This window comes from Telmatherina bonti (genome assembly GCF_933228915.1).
Source record: "Telmatherina bonti genome assembly, chromosome: 9".
Classification (NCBI taxonomy): domain Eukaryota; kingdom Metazoa; phylum Chordata; class Actinopteri; order Atheriniformes; family Telmatherinidae; genus Telmatherina; species Telmatherina bonti.
Window position 1 is genome coordinate 39190724 of NC_136627.1, and position 23568 is coordinate 39214291.

At 48.6% G+C, this 23568-nt stretch overlaps 1 protein-coding gene across 2 annotated transcripts in view; it reads left to right on the forward strand.

The window, feature by feature from the left end:
* wdr62 (WD repeat domain 62) overlaps positions 1 to 23568 on the forward strand; it is a gene marked incomplete at its 3' end in the record, with an annotated part of 44062 nt that overhangs the window by 8745 nt on the left and 11749 nt on the right. For both annotated transcript variants that reach the window (XM_079245795.1, XM_079245796.1), the window contains exons 4-20: positions 6697 to 6864; positions 7011 to 7148; positions 7246 to 7428; positions 8936 to 9087; positions 9154 to 9343; positions 11628 to 11950; positions 12019 to 12110; positions 13339 to 13464; positions 13540 to 13610; positions 13935 to 14056; positions 14125 to 14200; positions 14269 to 14380; positions 15064 to 15127; positions 15200 to 15307; positions 15379 to 15485; positions 17176 to 17225; positions 17307 to 17572. In XM_079245795.1, coding sequence (XP_079101921.1) covers positions 6697 to 6864; positions 7011 to 7148; positions 7246 to 7428; positions 8936 to 9087; positions 9154 to 9343; positions 11628 to 11950; positions 12019 to 12110; positions 13339 to 13464; positions 13540 to 13610; positions 13935 to 14056; positions 14125 to 14200; positions 14269 to 14380; positions 15064 to 15127; positions 15200 to 15307; positions 15379 to 15485; positions 17176 to 17225; positions 17307 to 17572 — 2348 coding nt within the window. The remainder of the gene's footprint in view (positions 1 to 6696; positions 6865 to 7010; positions 7149 to 7245; positions 7429 to 8935; positions 9088 to 9153; positions 9344 to 11627; positions 11951 to 12018; positions 12111 to 13338; positions 13465 to 13539; positions 13611 to 13934; positions 14057 to 14124; positions 14201 to 14268; positions 14381 to 15063; positions 15128 to 15199; positions 15308 to 15378; positions 15486 to 17175; positions 17226 to 17306; positions 17573 to 23568) is intronic.

Sequence of the window (23568 nt, forward strand, 5' to 3'; positions counted from 1 at the left end):
CTGTTGACATGATGTTAACATGTGGACATGCTTTTGACATGTGGACATGCTGTTGACATGTGGACATGTTGACATGCTGTTGACATGTGGACATGTTGTTGACATGCTGTTGACATGTGGACATGTTGTTGACATGCTGTTGACATGTGGACATGTTGTTGACATGCTGTTGACATGTGGACATGTTGTTGACATGCTGTTGACATGTGGACATGCTGTTGACATGTGGACATGCTGTTGACATGTGGACATACTGTTGACATGCTGTTGACATGTGGACATGCTTTTGACATGTGGACATGATGTTAACATGTGGACATGCTGTGGACATGCTGTTGACATGATGTTAACATGTGGACATGCTGTTGACATGTGGACATGCTGTTGACATGTGGACATACTGTTGACATGCTGTTGACATGTGGACATGCTTTTGACATGTGGACATGCTGTTGACATGTGGACATGCTGTTGACATGTGGACATGCTGTTGACATGTGGACATACTGTTGACATGCTGTTGACATGTGGACATGCTTTTGACATGTGGACATGATGTTAACATGTGGACATGCTGTGGACATGCTGTTGACATGATGTTAACATGTGGACATGCTGTTGACATGTGGACATGCTGTTGACATGTGGACATGCTGTTGACATGCTGTTGACATGTGGACATGCTGTTGACATGTGGACATACTGTTGACATGATGTTAACATGTGGACATGCTGTGGACATGCTGTTGACATGTTAACATGTGGACATGCTGTTGACATGTGGACATGATGTTAACATGTGGACATGCTGTGGACATGCTGTTGACATGATGTTAACATGTGGACATGCTGTTGACATGTGGACATGATGTTGACATGATGTTAACATGTGGACATGATGTTAACATGTGGACATGCTGTTGACATGTGGACATGCTGTTGACATGTGGACATGCTGTTGACATGATGTTAACATGTGGACATGCTGTTGACATGATGTTAACATGTGGACATGCTGTTGACATGCTGTGGACATGCTGTTGACATGTGGACATGCTGTTGACATGTGGACACGCTGTTGACATGTGGACATGCTGTTGACATGTGGACATGCTGTTGACATGTGGACATGCTGTTGACATGCTGTTGACATGTGGACATGCTGTTGACATGCTGTTGACATGCTGTTGACATACTTTTGACATGCTGTTGACATGATGTTGACATGATGTTGACATGATGTTAACATGTGGACATGCTGTTGACATGCTGTTGACATGTGGACATGCTGTTGACATGCTGTTGACATGTGGACATGCTGTTGACATGCTGTTGACATGTGGACATGCTGTTGACATGCTCTTGACATGTGGACATGCTGTTGACATGATGTTAACATGTGGACATGCTGTTGACATGTGGACATGCTGTTGACATGCTGTTGACATGTGGACATGCTGTTGACATGCTGTTGACGTGGACATGCTGTTGACGTGGACATGCTGTTGACATGTGGACATGCTGTGGACATGCTGTTGACATGTGGACATGCTGTTGACATGCTGTTGACATGTGGACATGCTGTTGAGATGTGGACATGCTGTGGACATGCTGTTGACATGTGGACATGCTGTTGACATGTGGACATGCTGTTGACATGCTGTGGACATGCTGTTGACATGTGGACATGCTGTTGACATGCTGTTGACATGTGGACATGCTTTTGACATGCTGTTGAGATGTGGACATGCTGTGGACATGCTGTTGACATGTGGACATGCTGTTGACATGCTGTTGACATGTGGACATGCTGTTGACATGTGGACATGCTGTTGACATGTGGACATGCTGTTGACATGTGGACATGCTGTGGACATGCTGTTGACATGTGGACATGCTGTGGACATGCTGTTGACATGCTGTTGACATGTGGACATGCGGTTGACATGCTGTGGACATGTGGACATGCTTTTGACATGCTGTTGACATGTGGACATGCTGTGGACATGCTGTTGACATGTGGACATGCTGTTGACATGTGGACATGCTGTTGACATACTGTTGACATGTGGACATGCTGTGGACATGCTGTTGACATACTGTGAACATGTGGACATGCTGTTGACATGCTGTTGACATGTGGACATGCTGTGGACATGCTGTGGACATGCTGTGGACATGCTGTTGACATGTGGACATGCTGTGGACATGCTGTAGACATGCTGTTGACATGTGGACATGCTGTGGACATGCTGTTGACATGTGGACATGCTGTGGACATGCTGTTGACATGTGGACATGCTGTTGACATGTGGACATGCTGTGGACATGCTGTTGACATGTGGACATGCTGTTGACATGTGGACATGCTGTTGACATGCTGTTGACATGTGGACATGCTGTTGACATGCTGTTGACATGTGGACATGCTGTGGACATGCTGTGGACATGCTGTTGACATACTGTTGACATGTGGACATGCTGTGGACATGCTGTTGACATGCTGTTGACATGTGGACATGCTGTTGACATGCTGTTGACATGTGGACATGCTGTGGACATGCTGTTGACATGATGTTAACATGTGGACATGCTGTTGACATGTGGACATGATGTTAACATGTGGACATGCTGTTGACATGTGGACATGCTGTGGACATGTGGACATGCTGTGGACATGTTAACATGTGGACATGCTGTTGACATGTGGACATGCTGTGGACATGCTGTTGACATGATGTTAACATGTGGACATGCTGTTGACATGTGGACATGCTGTTGACATGCTGTTGACATGTGGACATGCTGTTGACATGCTGTTGACGTGGACATGCTGTTGACGTGGACATGCTGTTGACATGTGGACATGCTGTTGACATGTGGACATGCTGTTGACATGCTGTTGACATGTGGACATGCTGTTGAGATGTGGACATGCTGTGGACATGCTGTTGACATGTGGACATGCTGTTGACATGTGGACATGCTGTTGACATGTGGACATGCTGTTGACATGCTGTGGACATGCTGTTGACATGTGGACATGCTGTTGACATGCTGTTGACATGCTGTTGACATGTGGACATGCTTTTGACATGCTGTTGAGATGTGGACATGCTGTGGACATGCTGTTGACATGTGGACATGCTGTTGACATGCTGTTGACATGTGGACATGCTGTTGACATGTGGACATGCTGTTGACATGTGGACATGCTGTTGACATGTGGACATGCTGTGGACATGCTGTTGACATGTGGACATGCTGTGGACATGCTGTTGACATGCTGTTGACATGTGGACATGCGGTTGACATGCTGTGGACATGTGGACATGCTTTTGACATGCTGTTGACATGTGGACATGCTGTGGACATGCTGTTGACATGTGGACATGCTGTGGACATGCTGTTGACATGCTGTTGACATGCTGTTGACATGTGGACATGCTGTTGACATGCTGTTGAAATGTTGACATGCTGTTGACATGCTGTTGACATGTGGACATGCTGTGGACATGCTGTTGACATGTGGACATGCTGTGGACATGCTGTAGACATGCTGTTGACATGTGGACATGCTGTGGACATGCTGTTGACATGTGGACATGCTGTGGACATGCTGTTGACATGTGGACATGCTGTTGACATGTGGACATGCTGTGGACATGCTGTTGACATGTGGACATGCTGTTGACATGTGGACATGCTGTTGACATGCTGTTGACATGTGGACATGCTGTTGACATGCTGTTGACATGTGGACATGCTGTGGACATGCTGTGGACATGCTGTTGACATACTGTTGACATGTGGACATGCTGTGGACATGCTGTTGACATGCTGTTGACATGTGGACATGCTGTTGACATGCTGTTGACATGTGGACATGCTGTGGACATGCTGTTGACATGATGTTAACATGTGGACATGCTGTTGACATGTGGACATGCTGTTGACATGTGGACATGCTGTGGACATGCTGTTGACATGATGTTAACATGTGGACATGCTGTTGACATGATGTTAACATGTGGACATGCTGTTGACATGTGGACATGCTGTTGACATGTGGACATGCTGTTGACATGTGGACATGCTGTTGACATGCGGACATGCTGTTGACATGCGGACATGCTGTTGACATGTGGACATGCTGTTGACATGCTGTTGACATGTGGACATGCTGTGGACATGCTGTTGACATGCTGTTGACATGTGGACATGCTGTTGACATGCTGTTGACATGTGGACATGCTGTGGACATGCTGTTGACATACTGTTGACATGCTGTGGACATGCTGTTGACATGCTGTTGACATGTGGACATGCTGTTGACATGCTGTTGACATGTGGACATGCTGTTGACATGCTGTTGACATGTGGACATGCTGTGGACATGCTGTTGACATGCTGTGGACATGCTGTGGACATGCTGTTGACATGTGGACATGCTGTTGACATACTGTTGACATGTGGACATGCTGTTGACATGCTGTTGACATGCGGACATGCTGTTGACATGCTGTTGACATGCTGTTGACATGCTGTTGACATGCTGTTGACATGCTGTGGACATGCGGACATGCTTTTGACATGCGGACATGCTTTTGACATGCGGACATGCTTTTGACATGTGGACATGCTGTTGACATGCTGTTGACATGTGGACATGCTGTGGACATGCTGTTGACATACTGTTGACATGCTGTGGACATGCTGTTGACATACTGTTGACATGTGGACATGCTGTTGACATACTGTTGACATGTGGACATGCTGTTGACATGCTGTTGACATGTGGACATGCTGTTGACATGCTGTTGACATGCTGTTGACATGCTGTTGACATGCGGACATGCTTTTGACATGTGGACATGCTGTTGACATGCTGTTGACATGTGGACATGCTGTGGACATGCTGTTGACATGCTGTTGACATGTGGACATGCTGTTGACATGCTGTTGACATGTGGACATGCTGTGGACATGCTGTGGACATGCTGTGGACATGCTGTTGACATACTGTTGACATGTGGACATACTGTTGACATGCTGTTGACATGTGGACATACTGTTGACATGCTGTTGACATGTGGACATGCTGTTGACATGCTGTTGACATGTGGACATGCTGTTGACATGCTGTTGACATGTGGACATGCTGTTGACATACTGTTGACATGCTGTTGAAATGTTGACATGCTGTGGACATGCTGTGGACATGCTGTGGACATGCTGTGGACATGCTGTTGACATGTGGACATGCTGTTGACATGTGGACATGCTGTTGACATGTGGACATGCTGTTGACATGCTGTGGACATGCTGTTGACATGTGGACATGCTTTTGACATGTGGACATGCTGTTGACATGCTGTTGACATGTGGACATGCTGTTGACATGCTGTTGACATGTGGACATGCTGTGGACATGCTGTTGACATGCTGTTGAAATGTTGACATGCTGTTGACATGCTGTGGACATGCTGTTGACATGTGGACATGCTGTTGACATGCTGTTGACATGTGGACATGCTGTTGACATGCTGTTGACATGTGGACATGCTGTTGACATGTGGACATGCTGTTGACATGCTGTTGACATGCTGTTGACATGCTGTTGACATGCTGTTGACATGTGGACATGCTGTGGACATGCTGTTGACATGCTGTTGACATGCTGTTGACATGCTGTTGACATGTGGACATGCTGTTGACATGCTGTTGACATGTGGACATGCTGTTGACATGCTGTTGACATGCTGTTGACATGCTGTTGACATGCTGTTGAAATGTTGACATGCTGTTGACATGCTGTGGACATGCTGTTGACATGCTGTTGACATGTGGACATGCTGTTGACATGCTGTTGACATGCTGTTGACATGCTGTTGACATGCTGTTGAAATGTTGACATGCTGTTGACATGCTGTGGACATGCTGTTGACATGCTGTTGAAATTTTGACATGCTGTTGACATGCTGTGGACATGCTGTTGACATGCTGTTGACATGTGGACATGCTGTTGACATGCTGTTGACATGTGGACATGCTGTTGACATGCTGTGGACATGTGGACATGCTGTGGACATGCTGTGGACATGCTGTTGACATGCTGTTGACATGCTGTTGACATGCTGTGGACATGCTGTGGACATGTGGACATGCTGTTGAAATGTTGACATGCTGTTGACATGCTGTTGACATGCTGTTGACATGCTGTTGACATGTGGACATGCTGTGGACATGCTGTTGACATGCTGTTGAAATGTTGACATGCTGTTGACATGCTGTGGACATGCTGTTGACATGCTGTGGACATGCTGTTGACATGTGGACATGCTGTGGACATGCTGTTGACATGTGGACATGCTGTGGACATGCTGTTGACATGCTGTTGACATGCTGTTGACATGTGGACATGCTGTTGACATGCTGTTGAAATGTTGACATGCTGTTGACATGCTGTGGACATGCTGTTGACATGCTGTTGACATGTGGACATGCTGTGGACATGCTGTTGACATGCTGTTGACATGCTGTTGACATGTGGACATGCTGTTGACATGCTGTTGAAATGTTGACATGCTGTGGACATGCTGTTGACATGCTGTTGACATGTGGACATGCTGTGGACATGCTGTTGACATGTGGACATGCTGTGGACATGCTGTTGACATGCTGTTTGCTTTCCAGAGCGGCCACATGCCCTGCGTGCGGGTGTGGCAGGTGGGTGGAGCTCAGGTGGCCGAGGTCCAGTCTCATAAATACGGAGTTTCCTGCGTGGCGTTCTCCTCCGACTGTTGCTACGTCGTCTCCGTGGGATACCAGCACGACAGGACGGTCAGCGTGTGGGACTGGAGGGTGAGTCGGCAAACCGTAAACAACCGGAGAGAGGCCATTTGGTCCTGGTTCTGGCCCTGGTCCCGGTCCCAGCCCTAGTGCTGGCCCTGGTCTTTGTTCTGGTCTTGGTTCTGGTCCTGGTTCTGAGACTGTGTGTGTCTGAGCAGAAGGGGTCCATCGTGGCGTCCAACAAGGTGTCCAGCCGGGTCGTGTCCGTGTCCTTCTCCCAGGATGGCGGCTACTTCGTCACCGCCGGTAACCGACACGTGAAGTTCTGGTACCTGGATGGCTCCACGGAACGACGGGTACCCGCCCCATGTCGCAGCCAATCGCTGCTCATTTCCTGCTTGTCTTGGTAACGGTCATGGCTGTAACATGCCGTCTCGTCCTCCTGGTTTCCAGGTGAACAGCACAGTTCCTCTGACCGGCCGCTCGGGTCTGCTGGACGACCACAAAAACAGCCTGTTCTGCGGCGTGGCGTGTGGGCGGGGCCTGATGGCGGCCAACACTTACTGCATCACCGGATCCGGCCTGTTGTGTTTGTTCAGCAGCAGTCGACACCTGGAGGCCTGGGTCAACCTGAAGGTAAGGGCCTGCTGTCGCCACGGCAACGCCACCTGCCTATGGCGAGGCCAAGTCCCGGTTTTTACCAGCAGATTCCGATTTACGTCCAGCTCCGGTCCCGCAGTGACTGGAGCACTGGGTAAACTGGGTAAACTGGGTAAACTGGTCCTCATCCCGTAGCAGTGACTGGAGCACTGGGTAAACTGGGTAAACTGGTCCTCATCCCGTAGCAGTGACTGGAGCACTGGGTAAACTGGGTAAACTGGTCCTCATCCCGTAGCAGTGACTGGAGCACTGGGTAAACTGGGTAAACTGGTCCTCATCCCGTAGCAGTGACTGGAGCACTGGGTAAACTGGGTAAACTGGGTAAACTGGTCCTCATCCCGTAGCAGTGACTGGAGCACTGGGTAAACTGGGTAAACTGGTCCTCATCCCGTAGCAGTGACTGGAGCACTGGGTAAACTGGGTAAACTGGTCCTCATCCCGTAGCAGTGACTGGAGCACTGGGTAAACTGGGTAAACTGGTCCTCATCCCGTAGCAGTGACTGGAGCACTGGGTAAACTGGGTAAACTGGTCCTCATCCCGTAGCAGTGACTGGAGCACTGGGTAAACTGGGTAAACTGGTCCTCATCCCGTAGCAGTGACTGGAGCACTGGGTAAACTGGGTAAACTGGTCCTCATCCCGTAGCAGTGACTGGAGCACTGGGTAAACTGGGTAAACTGGTCCTCATCCCGTAGCAGTGACTGGAGCACTGGGTAAACTGGGTAAACTGGTCCTCATCCCGTAGCAGTGACTGGAGCACTGGGTAAACTGGGTAAACTGGTCCTCATCCCGTAGCAGTGACTGGAGCACTGGGTAAACTGGGTAAACTGGTCCTCATCCCGTAGCAGTGACTGGAGCACTGGGTAAACTAGGTAAACTGGTCCTCATCCCGTAGCAGTGACTGGAGCACTGGGTAAACTGGGTAAACTGGTCCTCATCCCGTAGCAGTGACTGGAGCACTGGGTAAACTGGGTAAACTGGTCCTCATCCCGTAGCAGTGACTGGAGCACTGGGTAAACTGGGTAAACTGGTCCTCATCCCGTAGCAGTGACTGGAGCACTGGGTAAACTGGGTAAACTGGGTAAACTGGTCCTCATCCCGTAGCAGTGACTGGAGCACTGGGTAAACTGGGTAAACTGGTCCTCATCCCGTAGCAGTGACTGGAGCACTGGGTAAACTGGGTAAACTGGGTAAACTGGTCCTCATCCCGTAGCAGTGACTGGAGCACTGGGTAAACTGGGTAAACTGGGTAAACTGGTCCTCATCCCGTAGCAGTGACTGGAGCACTGGGTAAACTGGGTAAACTGGGTAAACTGGTCCTCATCCCGTAGCAGTGACTGGAGCACTGGGTAAACTGGGTAAACTGGATAAACTGGAACTGCTTTGCTGGTAAAACCTGAAGTTTGTGGCGAGGTCGTGCAGAGCTCATCGCAGGTAAACAGCTGATCCTGAATCACTGTGATCTGATTGGCTGTTTGTGACAGACGTCGTCTGCCAGCTGCCTCGTGGTCGGCGAGAACTTCATCTTCTGCGGTTGTTCTGACGGTGTCATCAGGGTGTTCCGCCCCTCCGACCTGCAGTTCCTCGCCACGCTGCCGCGGCCGCACCGCCTCGGGGTCGACGCCACGCAGACCGGGTATGACTGCCATCCGCCTGCCACCACATCGCCCCATCTGTCCTCTGACTCTCTCTGCTCCAACAGAACCCAGTCACCTGCCGGTCCGGGGGATCGATACCCTGACGCCGTGGCTTTGACCTTTGACCCCGCCCGGCGCCAGCTGACCTGCGTGTACAGTGACCACAGCGTGTACGTGTGGGACGTTACAGATGTGATGAGAGCCAGGAAGATGTACTCAGCTCAGTACCACAGCAGCTGTGTGTGGAATGTCCAGGTCAGTGTGAAGAACCCAGACTGATCAATACTGATCAATGACACAGTCCAGTTATTTTTTATTTTTATATTTAGTCACCAGAGGGTTAAATAAATAAATGATTCACAAAATGTCGTACATCTTCTCTCCTCCAGTCAAACAAATGAAATAAATAAAAAGAAACAAAAACATCACAATACAATAGAATACAATAGAATATGCACAAGTTTTTACTCCAAGCCTTACATTAAAATCAAATTCTATATGAGATTGCCAAATTTCATAAAGTTCTGAGGATCTTTTTATATTCTTATAATAAATCGTGTGAAGTGTACGATAGAGAGCTCCTTCCACCAATCAGCTAACACTCGGGTTGCGCTTCGTTCCACAACAGAGTTACACAGTTCCTGGCTGCCGACAAGGCAAGGTCTATGTATGTACACTGATATTTATTCCACTTGTCAGACACTCGTTCCTAAAAGACAAACATGGGGACAAAGGGACGGTTATACCTAAACAATGAGACATCAACTTGGTGATAGAATTCCAGAATGGATGTTGTGCATCACATGACCAAAACTTACGGAAAAATGTCCCTTTTTGTTTCTCACAACGCCAGCAAGGAAATGACATCTCACTGTTCATTATATGCTATTTCTCTGGTGTGTAATAAGTCCTATGTATCATCTTAAATAAAGCTAGTTTATGCCTTAAATTATATGAACATTTATGAACTTGGCAACAAATATAAGACCAGTCCTCATTCTTTATGTCCACATGAAGATCTTGTTCCCATTTACATCCTAAATTATCAGTATTTATACCAGAACAGTCAACAAAAATATTGTAAATCTTAAAAATAACATTTTCTTTAATCTGTTCCTTATCTTCTAATATTCTATCAATTTTTTATACCATAGGTTCTTGAAGGGAATCATTTTCGGTAGTAGATACATACCTTATTTCGAAAAGTCTATAAAAACTAGAAGAGAGAAATCCATATGTCTACTGTAGATGGTCAAATGAAAGAAATATCCCATTTTCAACAGATGACCAAATTCCTGGTTGCGTTTATTATGCCAAAGCTTAAAAGTGTCATCTTTACAACATTTAATACTTGGATTGATTATAACCAAGCAATCTGAGACAATTTCCAAACTTTTGTACTATTTAAAATAATTGGATTCTTAGTCATTTTATTAACTTCTTTAGGATCAATATATGGGAAATTTTCTAATCTATAAGCTGGGATGTCCAAACTTTCTATTCTTTTCCATGCACATGAATCCTCTAAAAACCACTTTTTAAACTGAGTAGGTTGGGATGACAAAAAAATAATAAAAATTGGGAAGTTTTGGACCTCCTGATTCATATGGTAGATGTAACACTGGCATCCAGACACGTGGTGTTTTATTGTTCCATGTAAAAGAATAAACTAAACGATGTAATTTCTTTTTTTTTTTAAAAAAAGGCTTGCGGTGGCATACCAGTAGGATTTTGAAATAATCAGAATTTAGGTAAAATTGACATTCTAACTAGATTAACCCAACTAAATGTTTAGCTGACCCATCCTCTTTAATTCCTCTGTCATTTTCTTCAGTAATGGAAGATGGTTCGTATTAAAAATATCCCCCAATTTTCTAGGAATAAACATATCCAAATATTTTATACTGTTAGTTGTCCATTTCCATTTATAACAACTCTTCAACAATATGTAGTCAGAGTTGGAATATGACTAACTTTCTTTTGTCCCAATAAACTTTAAAACCAGATACCTTTCCAAATTCTCTAAATACATTTAGAATATGTGGTAATGAATGTAAAGGGTCCTGAATGTACAACAAAATATCGTCGGCATACAATGATATGAGATACTCCTCTTTCCCAATTTTAATACCTTTTAATATAATTCTGAGATTTCATCATTTCAGCTAAGGGTTCAATAACAATAGCAAACCATGCAGGAGACACCGGGCAGCCTTGTCTAGTACCTCTGGACAGTAAAAATGGTTTTTTTGCACCAACAAAAGTTTCTAAATGAGCTTCATATGAACTGTAAACTCCTATTTGGAAAGCAACTTAATACTGAACCAGAACCAGAACCAGAAAGGTTCTGGTCCACATGGAGGTGACGTTTAAGAAACAACAGTGGGCCTAAAATTGACCCTTGGGGTCTTCCAGAAGAGGAAAATTCCCAGAGTGTCCCAGAAGTTCTTGTTAGTTCTTCCTGGGTCGGACCAGTGATGGCCGGGACGATGCCACACTGGTCAGGATGGTCGCTGGTAAAACTGTCCTTGTTTTCCAGGTTTATCCAGACCTGCAGGATCCGGGTCGAGCCTGTTTGCCTCCATCCTCTTTCCTCACATGTTCTTCAGATAACACCATCAGACTGTGGCACACCGAGCTGCCCGCCCGACATCAGAACCTCTACAGTGACGTAGTTCCCCCGTCTGAGACCACCGTCTCTCGCTGTCCCAAGATGACTCAGACCGGTCTTCCTCAGGACCTGCTGCAGATCCTCTATGTGGGAGGGGCAGCTGGGACCGATGGCAAGGCTGGGATCCGGGTCCTGGGTATCAGTCCGGACGGGCAGCACCTGGCTGCCGGAGATCGCTGTGGAAACCTGCGGTGAGTAACACACACTGACACACACCTGGACAGGTGTTTGTTAGCTGACTCGGCCTTTCTGCTTTCAGGATCTTTGGTCTGGAGTTCCTGGATGAGCTGGTGAAGATCGAGGCTCACGATTCCGAGATTTTATGTCTGGAATTTTCTCCTGCATCCACAGGTAAGACCTCTGGTACCACAGAACTGGTTTAAACCAGTTTCTAGACTTGGACACCAGCAGAACACATGGAATATGGTGCCTGAGTCATAAATCTAGTTCTGGATCCTGACTCCTGGTCCTGACTCCTGGTTCTGACTCCTGACTCCTGGTCCTGACTCCTGGTCCTGACTCCTGGTCCTGACTCCTGACTCCTGGTTCTGACTCCTGGTTCTGACTCCTGACTCCTGGTTCTGACTCCTGGTTCTGACTCCTGACTCCTGGTCCTGACTCCTGGTTCTGACTCCTGGTTCTGACTCCTGGTTCTGACTCCTGACTCCTGGTTCTGACTCCTGACTCCTGGTTCTGACTCCTGACTCCTGACTCCTGGTCCTGACTCCTGGTCCTGACTCCTGGTCCTGACTCCTGGTTCTGACTCCTGGTTCTGACTCCTGGTCCTGACTCCTGGTCCTGACTCCTGGTCCTGACTCCTGGTCCTGACTCCTGGTCCTGACTCCTGACTCCTGGTTCTGACTCCTGACTCCTGGTCCTGACTCCTGGTCCTGACTCCTGACTCCTGGTTCTGACTCCTGGTTCTGACTCCTGACTCCTGGTCCTGACTCCTGGTTCTGACTCCTGACTCCTGGTCCTGACTCCTGGTCCTGACTCCTGGTTCTGACTCCTGGTCCTGACTCCTGGTTCTGACTCCTGGTCCTGACTCCTGGTTCTGACTCCTGACTCCTGGTTCTGACTCCTGACTCCTGGTTCTGACTCCTGGTCCTGACTCCTGGTTCTGACTCCTGGTTCTGACTCCTGGTTCTGACTCCTGACTCCTGGTTCTGACTCCTGGTTCTGACTCCTGACTCCTGGTTCTGACTCCTGACTCCTGGTTCTGACTCCTGGTTCTGACTCCTGACTCCTGGTTCTGACTCCTGACTCCTGGTCCTGACTCCTGGTCCTGACTCCTGGTCCTGACTCCTGGTCCTGACTCCTGGTCCTGACTCCTGGTTCTGACTCCTGACTCCTGGTTCTGACTCCTGACTCCTGGTCCTGACTCCTGGTCCTGACTCCTGGTCCTGACTCCTGACTCCTGGTTCTGACTCCTGGTCCTGACTCCTGGTTCTGACTCCTGACTCCTGGTTCTGACTCCTGACTCCTGGTTCTGACTCCTGGTTCTGACTCCTGGTCCTGACTCCTGGTTCTGACTCCTGACTCCTGGTTCTGACTCCTGACTCCTGGTCCTTTGTCTCAGGTGTGAAGTTGTTGGCTTCAGCCAGCCGGGATCGGCTGATCCACGTCTACGACCTGGAGAGGAACTACAGCCTGGAACAGACCCTGAACGACCACTCCGCCTCCATCACGGCCGTCAAGTTCACAGGTCTGATCCCAGTCTACTGTAATCTAGTTTTGCTGCATGAACTTTTCTGGTTCTGAAGTCTTATCTGTGGTCCAGGTGAGAGTCCAGTGGTCCAGATGGTGAGCTGCGGAACCGATAAGAGCATCTACTTCCAGACTGCAGAACAGGTGGGTCATAAATTCCTGGCGGTGAATTCCTCCTGGGAACATGGATGAGATTACAAACTATCGGAGTAAAAAACACAAAGAAAATGATCCAGCATAAAGTTTATCACGTGAAGAATAAAAATGTATGCTTATATTCCGGATGTGAACATGACATTCCCGGATGTGACATGACATTGCCGGATGTGACATGATATTCCCAGATGTGACAAATTTCCGGAAATGAGATGATATTCCCATACGAGAGTTTATTCCCAGATATGAATCTTTCCCATGTCTCCTGGACTGACATCTGCGTCATATGACTTCCTGTTTGTGGAGGATCAGGCGGCGTTGGGTTTGTCCTTCTCCAGGCGTCACCACGTGGTTGAGAAGACGACACTGTACGACATGGATCTGGACTCATCCGGAACCCAGGTGGCCGTGGCCTGTCAGGACCGGATCGTCAGGTAAATACAACCAGGGAGTAGAGGCGGTGTGAGCGGCTGAGGCTGAACTGTGGTTCTCTGGTCCTCAGGGTCTACGACGTGGAGACGGGGAAGCTGAAGAAGTGTCTGAAAGGCTCGTCCAGCGACGATGGAGCTCTGTTAAAGGTACTGACGGGTTCTACTATTGGTTCTGGTTTTGATTCGGTTTCTGCATCTGATGGGGATTTTTGCAGGTCCAGATGGATCCGTCAGGCTCCTTCTTTGCCACCAGTTGCTCGGATAAAAACATCACAATCTTTGACTACGAGTCAGGAGAGTGTGTGGCCACCCTGTTCGGTCATTCAGGTGGGAACTGGACCGTTTCCTTAACCTAACCTGAACTGGACCGTTTCCTAACCCTAACCCGAACTGGACCATTTCCTAACCCAAACTGGACCGTTTCCAAACCCTAACCCAAACTGGACCGTTTCCTTACCCTAACCCGAACTGGACCGTTTCCTTACCCTAACCGAACTGGACCGTTTCCAAACCCTAACCTGAACTGGACCGTTTCCAAACCCTAACCTGAACTGGACCGTTTCCTAACCCTAACCCGAACTGGACCGTTTCCTAACCCTAACCCGAACTGGACCGTTTCCTTACCCTAACCTGAACTGGACCGTTTCCAAACCCTAACCTGAACTGGACCGTTTCCTAACCCTAACCTGAACTGGACCGTTTCCAAACCCTAACCTGAACTGGACCGTTTCCTAACCCTAACCCGAACTGGACCGTTTCCTAACCCTAACCCGAACTGGACCGTTTCCTAACCCTAACCCGAACTGGACCGTTTCCTTACCCTAACCGAACTGGACCGTTTCCAAACCCTAACCCGAACTGGACCATTTCCAAACCCTAACCTAAACTGGACCAGTTTCCTAACACGAACTGGACCGTTTCCTAACCCTAAACCCTAACCCCTAACCCGAACTGGACCCAGGCCGGGTTTCTGGTGGTCGGGTTGGTAACATGTTTTTTTTTCTCAATAGAGATCGTCACCTGTATGAGGTTCAGTCCAGACTGCCGACACCTGATCTCTGTGTCTGGCGACAGGTGAGTCCTCAGTCTTGCCACTGTCTCATTTGTCGCGCCGCTAACCACCGCTAGCTGCCTCTGTTGTTGCAGCTGTGTCTTCATATGGCGGCTGGACTCCCACATGACCAGCATCATGAGGAAGAGGCGGGGCCTTGAACCTACCTGTGGACCGGAGACCTGCAGGCAGCCTAACATCAGGTGGGTTAGACGTAAAGCCTGAGACGGTGCCACAGATGCCGAACGTCCTCTGATTTTGACTTTGCTTCCAGGAGGGAGACCTTCATCACTGGACCTTCATCTCAGCTGCTGCAGGCTGAGGAAGGGGAGCAGGAAGCAGCTAACCTCAGGACTCCAGCCAGACCAGACCTGGATCCTGGTAAGGAAGATGAATGGGTTGGATCACAGATTAAAGGGAAGGAGGTACTGGTCTTGGATTGCTCCGGTTGGACCAGATGGACTGGATGGACTGCATCAGAACCACTTTACATGTTAGGAATTTAGGAAACACTGTTGCAGTAGAACCGACTGGGATTGGATCAGTCTCCACTAGAGATGCTTCCAGAGACACAAAAACCACCTGCTTCTGGTGTATGGTTGATGTTAAATCAGTGAGACAACGGTGTGACAGGTAGCATCTCTGACCCACTGCCTGGATCAGGGACTGAGTTAGCTTGTCTGTTTAGCAACATGCTAACGGCAGTTGAAGAAAAAAACAGTTGATCAGAAATAGAGCTGCACAATTATTCGTTAAAAAATTGCGATTTCGATTCATACTTGGATACGATCTCATTTTCAAATGACGACAATTTAAAACAACAAAAAAACCCACCACAAATGTACTGCATTTCGAACTGGGACATCAACTGCATCAAAACAAGCGCTCCTTCGACGGTGGATCCTTATACCACGTGACGAAGATGCCGGCTGGTTGAAAAAAACTTGGCAACTTTCTCACTAAATCTGGTGACTTTCCAAACCCCCATGGCAACTTTTTTTGTTTAAAGCGACCAGCGACAAATCTAGCGACTTTTACTGGAGACGTTTCTGGTGTTTTGGCGACTGACTTGAAAGCACATCTTGTTTCGCGGTTACTGTCAGGAACGAGCGGTGGGAGCCTCTCCCCATCATAAAGCACTCCCAGCCAGTAAGAGGAGCAGAAAGGACACCTGCACAAGTCCATGTGCTCAGTCACAATGAATAGTGCATGTGCAAATCCACGCCTGATCCCAGCCTGGCGATCAGGCGTGGAGTGGGATGTAAACTAATCATTTCTGTTGTCTCTGTTTGGTCCATTTAGATTGTTAATGTCCAGTTTAAACTGTCTGTCCAGTAAGTAGTTTAAAGTTGTGTTTTTGCCGACATATGTTCATGTTTTACTTTGACTAAAAACAAACCGAAAGTAAGAAAACTACAAAAAAAACCAAAACGAAGTAACTCTGCCAAAGTGTCTCTTTTGGGTCACTTTGCTGGTCCAAAGTAAAGAAAGCAGCTATTGGCTGTTCTAAAAGTCTCTGAATGACGTCATTGCCTAATTTGCATAACTGGCCATATGCGTGTAATGTAATGGACGTCGTAGGAGAGAGGAATAATGTGGGAGAAACAAAAGGTGAGTCAAAACCACCCTAAATATGTTTAGTACTATGAATAAACTCTGTTCTGTTGGTTTTTATTTAGTTTTTTTCTTTTTTTTGCCACTGAAATAGGCTATCACTTTAAAAAAGGAGATTCTGAATCCATTTAGACCCACATTGCATAAATCACTTTTGTCCTCCAATGTTAAATGTCAGAATATCAAATTTAACCAAAGGACTGCTGTGTGAAGTTTCTAGCTTCATGTCAAACCCTCCTGTTGTTTATATTTTAGGAAACATACCGACCTCTCATCACCTTATGCACAAAAAATATATTGTTCATAAAAGTTATTATTAAAATGATTCAGAGGTTGTGTGTGTAAGAGAAGAGAGACATTTATTGTTTTTATGTTCAGCTGTTGTAAAGTTCATGTGTTCCCTTTGAACCGGACCGTCGGGAATGTCCTCATGGACACGTGTGTTGTGTTTCCGCAGCTCCTCCTCTCCAGACCAATGGGAAGCTGCCCATGTGGTTCCGGAAACTGGTGAGTCCATATGTTCCTGCTGATCCAGCCTGTTCCCAGAACATCTGGCTGTTTGTAGATCAGTTTGCTTTCTGTCATCAGCAGGGTCACGGCAACGCCTCTTCCACCGTCCAATCAGACGGCAAGCCACAGCAGGTACGGAGCCGGTGGGCGGAGCAACTGAACCCTCTGAGCATCTGCTCCAACTTTGCTCCGAGTCCCACCACGAGGGAGGAGGAGGAAGAGGAGGAGGATGAGGAGGAATTCCACCCTCAAAGTCTGGAGAGTCTGCTGGGAGATGAAGAGGAGGAGGAAGAGGGAACAGCAGGGGAACTGCACCGGACCTTCATCCTCCATCCGGAGGACAGGTGGGTTTTCGTCAGCAGCTTCTCCTCGGCCTCATGGAACCCAGCGTCCACTTCTCCGTGTTTAAGAAACCCGGCAGAGTGAGCTCTCTCGCCAAGACGGGAATAACGGCAGGTTTCCGTATGGTCCAGAAGGATCAGGCTCTGTCGTGGAAAAGATCTGATTCAGGATCCAGCCGTGATACCAGTTCCTAGCTTTCCTTCAGTCCGTTCCAGTTCAGTCTGATAGGTTACTTCATGTGAGCAGGAATCATTCTGGTATTCCAAGGGCTCAGTGCTCCATGCCAGCTTTCCGGGTTTGGAGTTCTTGCATGACAAATGGAAAAAAAACCATTTAATATATTAATATGCAGCGATGTGGACCTCCGTCACGTCGAGGTCACCTGTCGGTGCTGAGCTGGACCCGCGTGGTTAAGAGATCCGGCTGCAGGTCTAAGTCGGACCACATCGATCCGATGGAGCAGAGACATCGATCTGCTGTCGCCGTTCAACTACCGTCTAACTACGGTCCGTCAGTTTCACCGGCAGGATGGAAAGAAATCTGCAGTCTGCTGATTATCTGGCATTTATCCCGACTGTCTTCAAGAATCGGGACGGAGAAACATTGCCAGAACCAGAGGGCCGGAACCGGACCTCTTCCTCCAGTTTGAGTTCTGCTGCGGATGGAGGTCGAATATGGCGAAAATGTTTGTTCAAACTAGAGGTGGGACTTAAACGCAGTAATTATGATTAATTAATTACGGAAATATTACCGCATTAAAAAATAAAATTAAAATAACATTTAATCGCGGAACCTTTGTCAGAGGTTTTCTGGTGCGCCAAATACACTGATGCACACGGTACTTCCGCCACTCACTTAGTAGCATCGGCACTATATTTAGAGAATGAATAGAAGCTGGTTAATTTGCTCTGGTTTACTGTCAGATATTAATGTTAATTTGAATGAAAACATCTATAAAGTTAAAATGACGGTAACATGTTGTAGACTATTGTTTAGAGAATAACTGCAGCTGTTAAAGTATTTAAAATGACACTTTAACTTTGGGTCTGTTCAGTTTGGGCCAGGATGTTTTCTTTTTCTGTTTCACTGTTTCAAAGTTAAATTAATTTATTCAGACATCAGAGTTTCAGTTTATTATATTAATCTGTTTTTATGTTTATTGGTTTTAATAATCGCTCAAAATCCATTTAAAAATTGAAGTTATGCTTAGCTAACTTATATGGCCCAAATGTTGATGATCCTGCCTTCTGTTACTCTTTTTTCACATCACTTTCAGTAAACTCAGATAACACATTAGTCATAGGAGGAGATTTTTACTTGGTTCTGGGTCCAGATGACAGGCTTAGTAATACAGGAAACAATAGAAACTGGCAATCTAAACAATATATGGAGGAACTTGGTCTTTGCAATATATGGTCTTTTTACCCTACTATCAAGGAGTACACTTTGTTTTCTTCAGTCTACCATTCATACTCCAGTGTAGATTATTTCCTGATTAGTAGTTCTTTGGTAAGCAAGATTTTAGAAACCCAGAGCCACTCCATTACAGTTGCCGATCATGCACCAGTTGCTTTTACTCTGAGGAACCCGAGAACCACACCACTTGCTAAAAGCTGGAGGCACTGCTTAAGGACCCTGACTTTATCAGCTATTTCACAAAAGAATGGACTTTATATCTAGAAAATAATGATAAACCAGGAGTTTCAGCATGTGTTCTGTGGGAAGCAGGTAAGGTGGTAATGCGAGGCAAAATTATCTCTTTTAGATCACCTAAAAAAAAGAAGTAAAAACATAAAAATATCAAACTAGAATTCAGAATTAAATCATAAGAGGACGCTCATACCACATCTTCAAATAAAATAATAATGAACTAAATAAAGACGGCTAAACTTGAATTGAATAAAATGATTAATAAGAAAACAGAGTTTCTGGTGCAAAGATTATGCTTGGAGAGGTTTGAACCAAGTGGCAACCACCAGTGGTTAAAAGTGAAGTCTATGCAGAAGTGCATAAAACTGCAGTTCCCCCTTCATCCACTAGGGGCTGCAAAACAGAGCAAATCCCCATAGACTCCCATGTTAAAAAGACCAACTTCACAGCAGAAATAAACACGTTCACAGCAGAAATAAACATGTTTACAGCAGGAATAAACACGTTTACAGCAGGAATAAACACGTTTACAGCAGGAATAAACATGTTTACAGCAGGAATAAACACGTTTACAGCAGGAATAAACACGTTTACAGCAGGAATAAACACGTTTACAGCAGGAATAAACACGTTTACAGCAGGAATAAACATGTGTACAACAGGAATAAACATGTTTACAGCCTGGTTCAAAAATCCATTTTCAGTTTAATAGGTCAGGTTTACCTTCATGACAACTGTGGGGGGGAGTGATTTTTTTCTAACTCACCCGTTTAAAAGTAATTTAATCTCTAAATTCAGCGTTTTTAGTGGCGTGTCCTTTTGATTGACAGGTACCCAATCTCCTGCTTAAGTCAGAAGAACGTAGAACAACTGTGGTTTTTAGCCGTTTTACAACGTGACTTAGCTTTAGCCCGCTTACCTCCGTTAGCTGGTTAGCTCCTGTTATCTCGGTGTTAGCTCGGTTAGCTCTTAGCTGCAGGCAGCTCAGAGTTCGCTCAATTTCAATCATCCACAGCCCCCCCCTCAGCTCCACCTCTTTGCCCATATTTGTATTTTCAAAGCGAGACGACATGCATGCCCCTGCCAACATGGTGATGGTAGCAACCGCCCACCGAGCTTCAATTCAGCTCTTCAGAAACCTACGGGTGACGTCACGGAGACTCCGCCCATCTTTTATATACAGTCTATGGTTTGAACACTAATAAATCTGAAAAGTTCTCATCCAATCAACTAAAAACAAACACAGATCTACTATTTCAGCTGTTAAAGACCCAGCAGGTAATATCATCCATGACCCAGACACAATAAAGACTTCTCAGAGTTCTATAAAAATCTGGACACATCCCAATTAGATCCATCAGATAGTGACATAAAACAGCTGCTTAATTCAATTCAATTCAACTTTATTTATATAGCGTCAAATCACGGCAATGCCATCTCAAGACGCTTTAGGTTAGAAAAAGTAACTCCACTTATTATACACCCTGATCAGACAGGCTTTATAAAAGGCAGATATTCCTCTGTTAACATGCGCAGGCTAATCAATATAATAGATTACTCTACCATCAATAACCTGGAAACAACTATAGTTTCTTTGGATGCAGAGAAGGCTTTTGATAGAGTTAACTGGAAATTTTTATGAGCTACTTTAAATAGATTTGGCTTTGGACCTTCCTTTCTTGACTGGATCAAAATCTTCTACAGCTCCCCTAATGCGAGAGTCAGGACGAACGATCAAACCTCTCCAAGTTTTAATCTTCAAAGGTTGTCCACTCTCTCCCTCACTTTTTGCTGTATTTATTGAACCACTAGCTGCTGCAATTCGACAGAATATAATTATAAAAGGCATACAGTCCAAAAAATATAATTCATAAAATAAGCCTTTATGCCGATGATATTTTACTATTCCTCCAAAACTCACAAACATCATTATCTGAAACAATCTGACTAATTAATACATTTTCTTCACTATCTGACTACTCTATTAACTGGTCTAAGAGCACAGTCCTACCAATTAACTGTAGGTTTCAAAGTCCACCCAACACTTCCTAACAATCGGGTAATAGTAACGTAGGCGTAAATATCCCTTCCAGGCTCTCAGAACTAACAAAATGTAATTATACCCACCAAGACGATAGAAGACGACCTCACTCCCTGGAAGTGAGGGAGTGAGGTCAGCGCTGCCCCCCCCCCTCCCGTATGGGATTCATGGGTGAAGGATCCTCCCGAGGACCCCAGAGAGGGATCTCCGGCTGAGACTGCCTGCCCCACTAATTTTTTATTGCAACATAGACAACAATATACACTCATGGCTTTGTGGGAAAAGGCACAGTGGCCGTGGGTGGACAGGAGCCACAGCGGTGGCCCTTCCATTGAGGCCTTTCTCCCCCAATTTTACTTAAACCTTAGATACTACTACATTTACACTAACAACACACACACTTAACACAAGCACACACACATTCACATAATCATGGGTGCTCTAGGGAAGACCCAGTTGTCCCTCTGGGACCTCTGACCCTCGTCCCCCCTGACTCCTCGTCCCCCCTGACTCCTCATCCCCCCTGACCCTCGTCCCCCCTGACCCCCGTCCCCCCTGACTCCTCATCCCCCCTGACCCTCGTCCCCCCTGACCCCCGTCCCCCCTGACTCCTCATCCCCCCTGACCCCCGTCCCCCCTGACCCCCGTCCCCCCTGACCCTCGTCCCCCCTGACCCCCGTCCCCCCTGACTCCTCATCCCCCCTGACCCCCGTCCCCCCTGACCCCCGTCCCCCCTGACCCTCGTCCCCCCTGACCCTCGTCCCCCCTGACCCTCGTCCCCCCTGACCCTCGTCCCCCCTGACCCCCGTCCCCCCTGACCCTCGTCCCCCCTGACCCCCGTCCCCCCTGACCCCCGTCCCCCCTGACCCTCGTCCCCCCTGACCCTCGTCCCCCCTGACCCCCGTCCCCCCTGACCCCCGTCCCCCCTGACCCCCGTCCCCCCTGACCCCCGTCCCCCCTGACCCTCGTCCCCCCTGACTCCTCGTCCCCCCTGACCCTCGTCCCCCCTGACCCCCGTCCCCCCTGACTCCTCATCCCCCCTGACTCCTCGTCCCCCCTGACTCCTCGTCCCCCCTGACTCCTCATCCCCCCTGACCCCCGTCCCCCCTGACCCTCGTCCCCCCTGACTCCTCATCCCCCCTGACCCCCGTCCCCCCTGACCCTCATCCCCCCTGACCCACGTCCCCCCTGACCCACGTCCCCCCTGACTCCTCGTCCCCCCTGACTCCTCATCCCCCCTGACCCCCGTCCCCCCTGACCCTCGTCCCCCCTGACTCCTCATCCCCCCTGACCCCCGTCCCCCCTGACCCTCGTCCCCCCTGACCCTCGTCCCCCCTGACCCTCGTCCCCCCTGACTCCTCATCCCCCCTGACCCCCGTCCCCCCTGACCCTCGTCCCCCCTGACCCCCGTCCCCCCTGACTCCTCATCCCCCCTGACCCCCGTCCCCCCTGACCCTCGTCCCCCCTGACCCCCGTCCCCCCTGACCCTCGTCCCCCCTGACCCTCGTCCCCCCTGACCCCCGTCCCCCCTGACCCCCGTCCCCCCTGACCCTCGTCCCCCCTGACTCCTCGTCCCCCCTGACTCCTCGTCCCCCCTGACTCCTCGTCCCCCCTGATCCCCGTCCCCCCTGATCCCCGTCCCCCCTGACTCCTCGTCCCCCCTGACCCCCGTCCCCCCTGACCCCCGTCCCCCCTGACCCTCGTCCCCCCTGACCCCCGTCCCCCCTGACCCCCGTCCCCCCTGACCCTCGTCCCCCCTGACCCACGTCCCCCCTGACTCCTTGTCCCCCCTGACTCCTTGTCCCCCCTGACCCTCGTCCCCCCTGATCCCCGTCCCCCCTGACTCCTCATCCCCCCTGACCCCCGTCCCCCCTGACCCTCGTCCCCCCTGACTCCTCATCCCCCCTGACCCCCGTCCCCCCTGACCCCCGTCCCCCCTGACCCTCGTCCCCCCTGACTCCTCGTCCCCCCTGACCCCCGTCCCCCCTGACCCTCGTCCCCCCTGACCCCCGTCCCCCCTGACTCCTCATCCCCCCTGACTCCCGTCCCCCCTGACCCTCGTCCCCCCTGACCCTCGTCCCCCCTGACCCTCGTCCCCCCTGACCCCCGTCCCCCCTGACCCCCGTCCCCCCCTGATCCTCGTCCCCCCCTGATCCCCGTCCCCCCCTGACCCCCGTCCCCCCTGACCCTCGTCCCCCCTGACCCTCGTCCCCCCTGACCCTCGTCCCCCCTGACCCACGTCCCCCCTGACTCCTCGTCCCCCCTGACCCTCGTCCCCCCTGACCCTCGTCCCCCCTGACCCTCGTC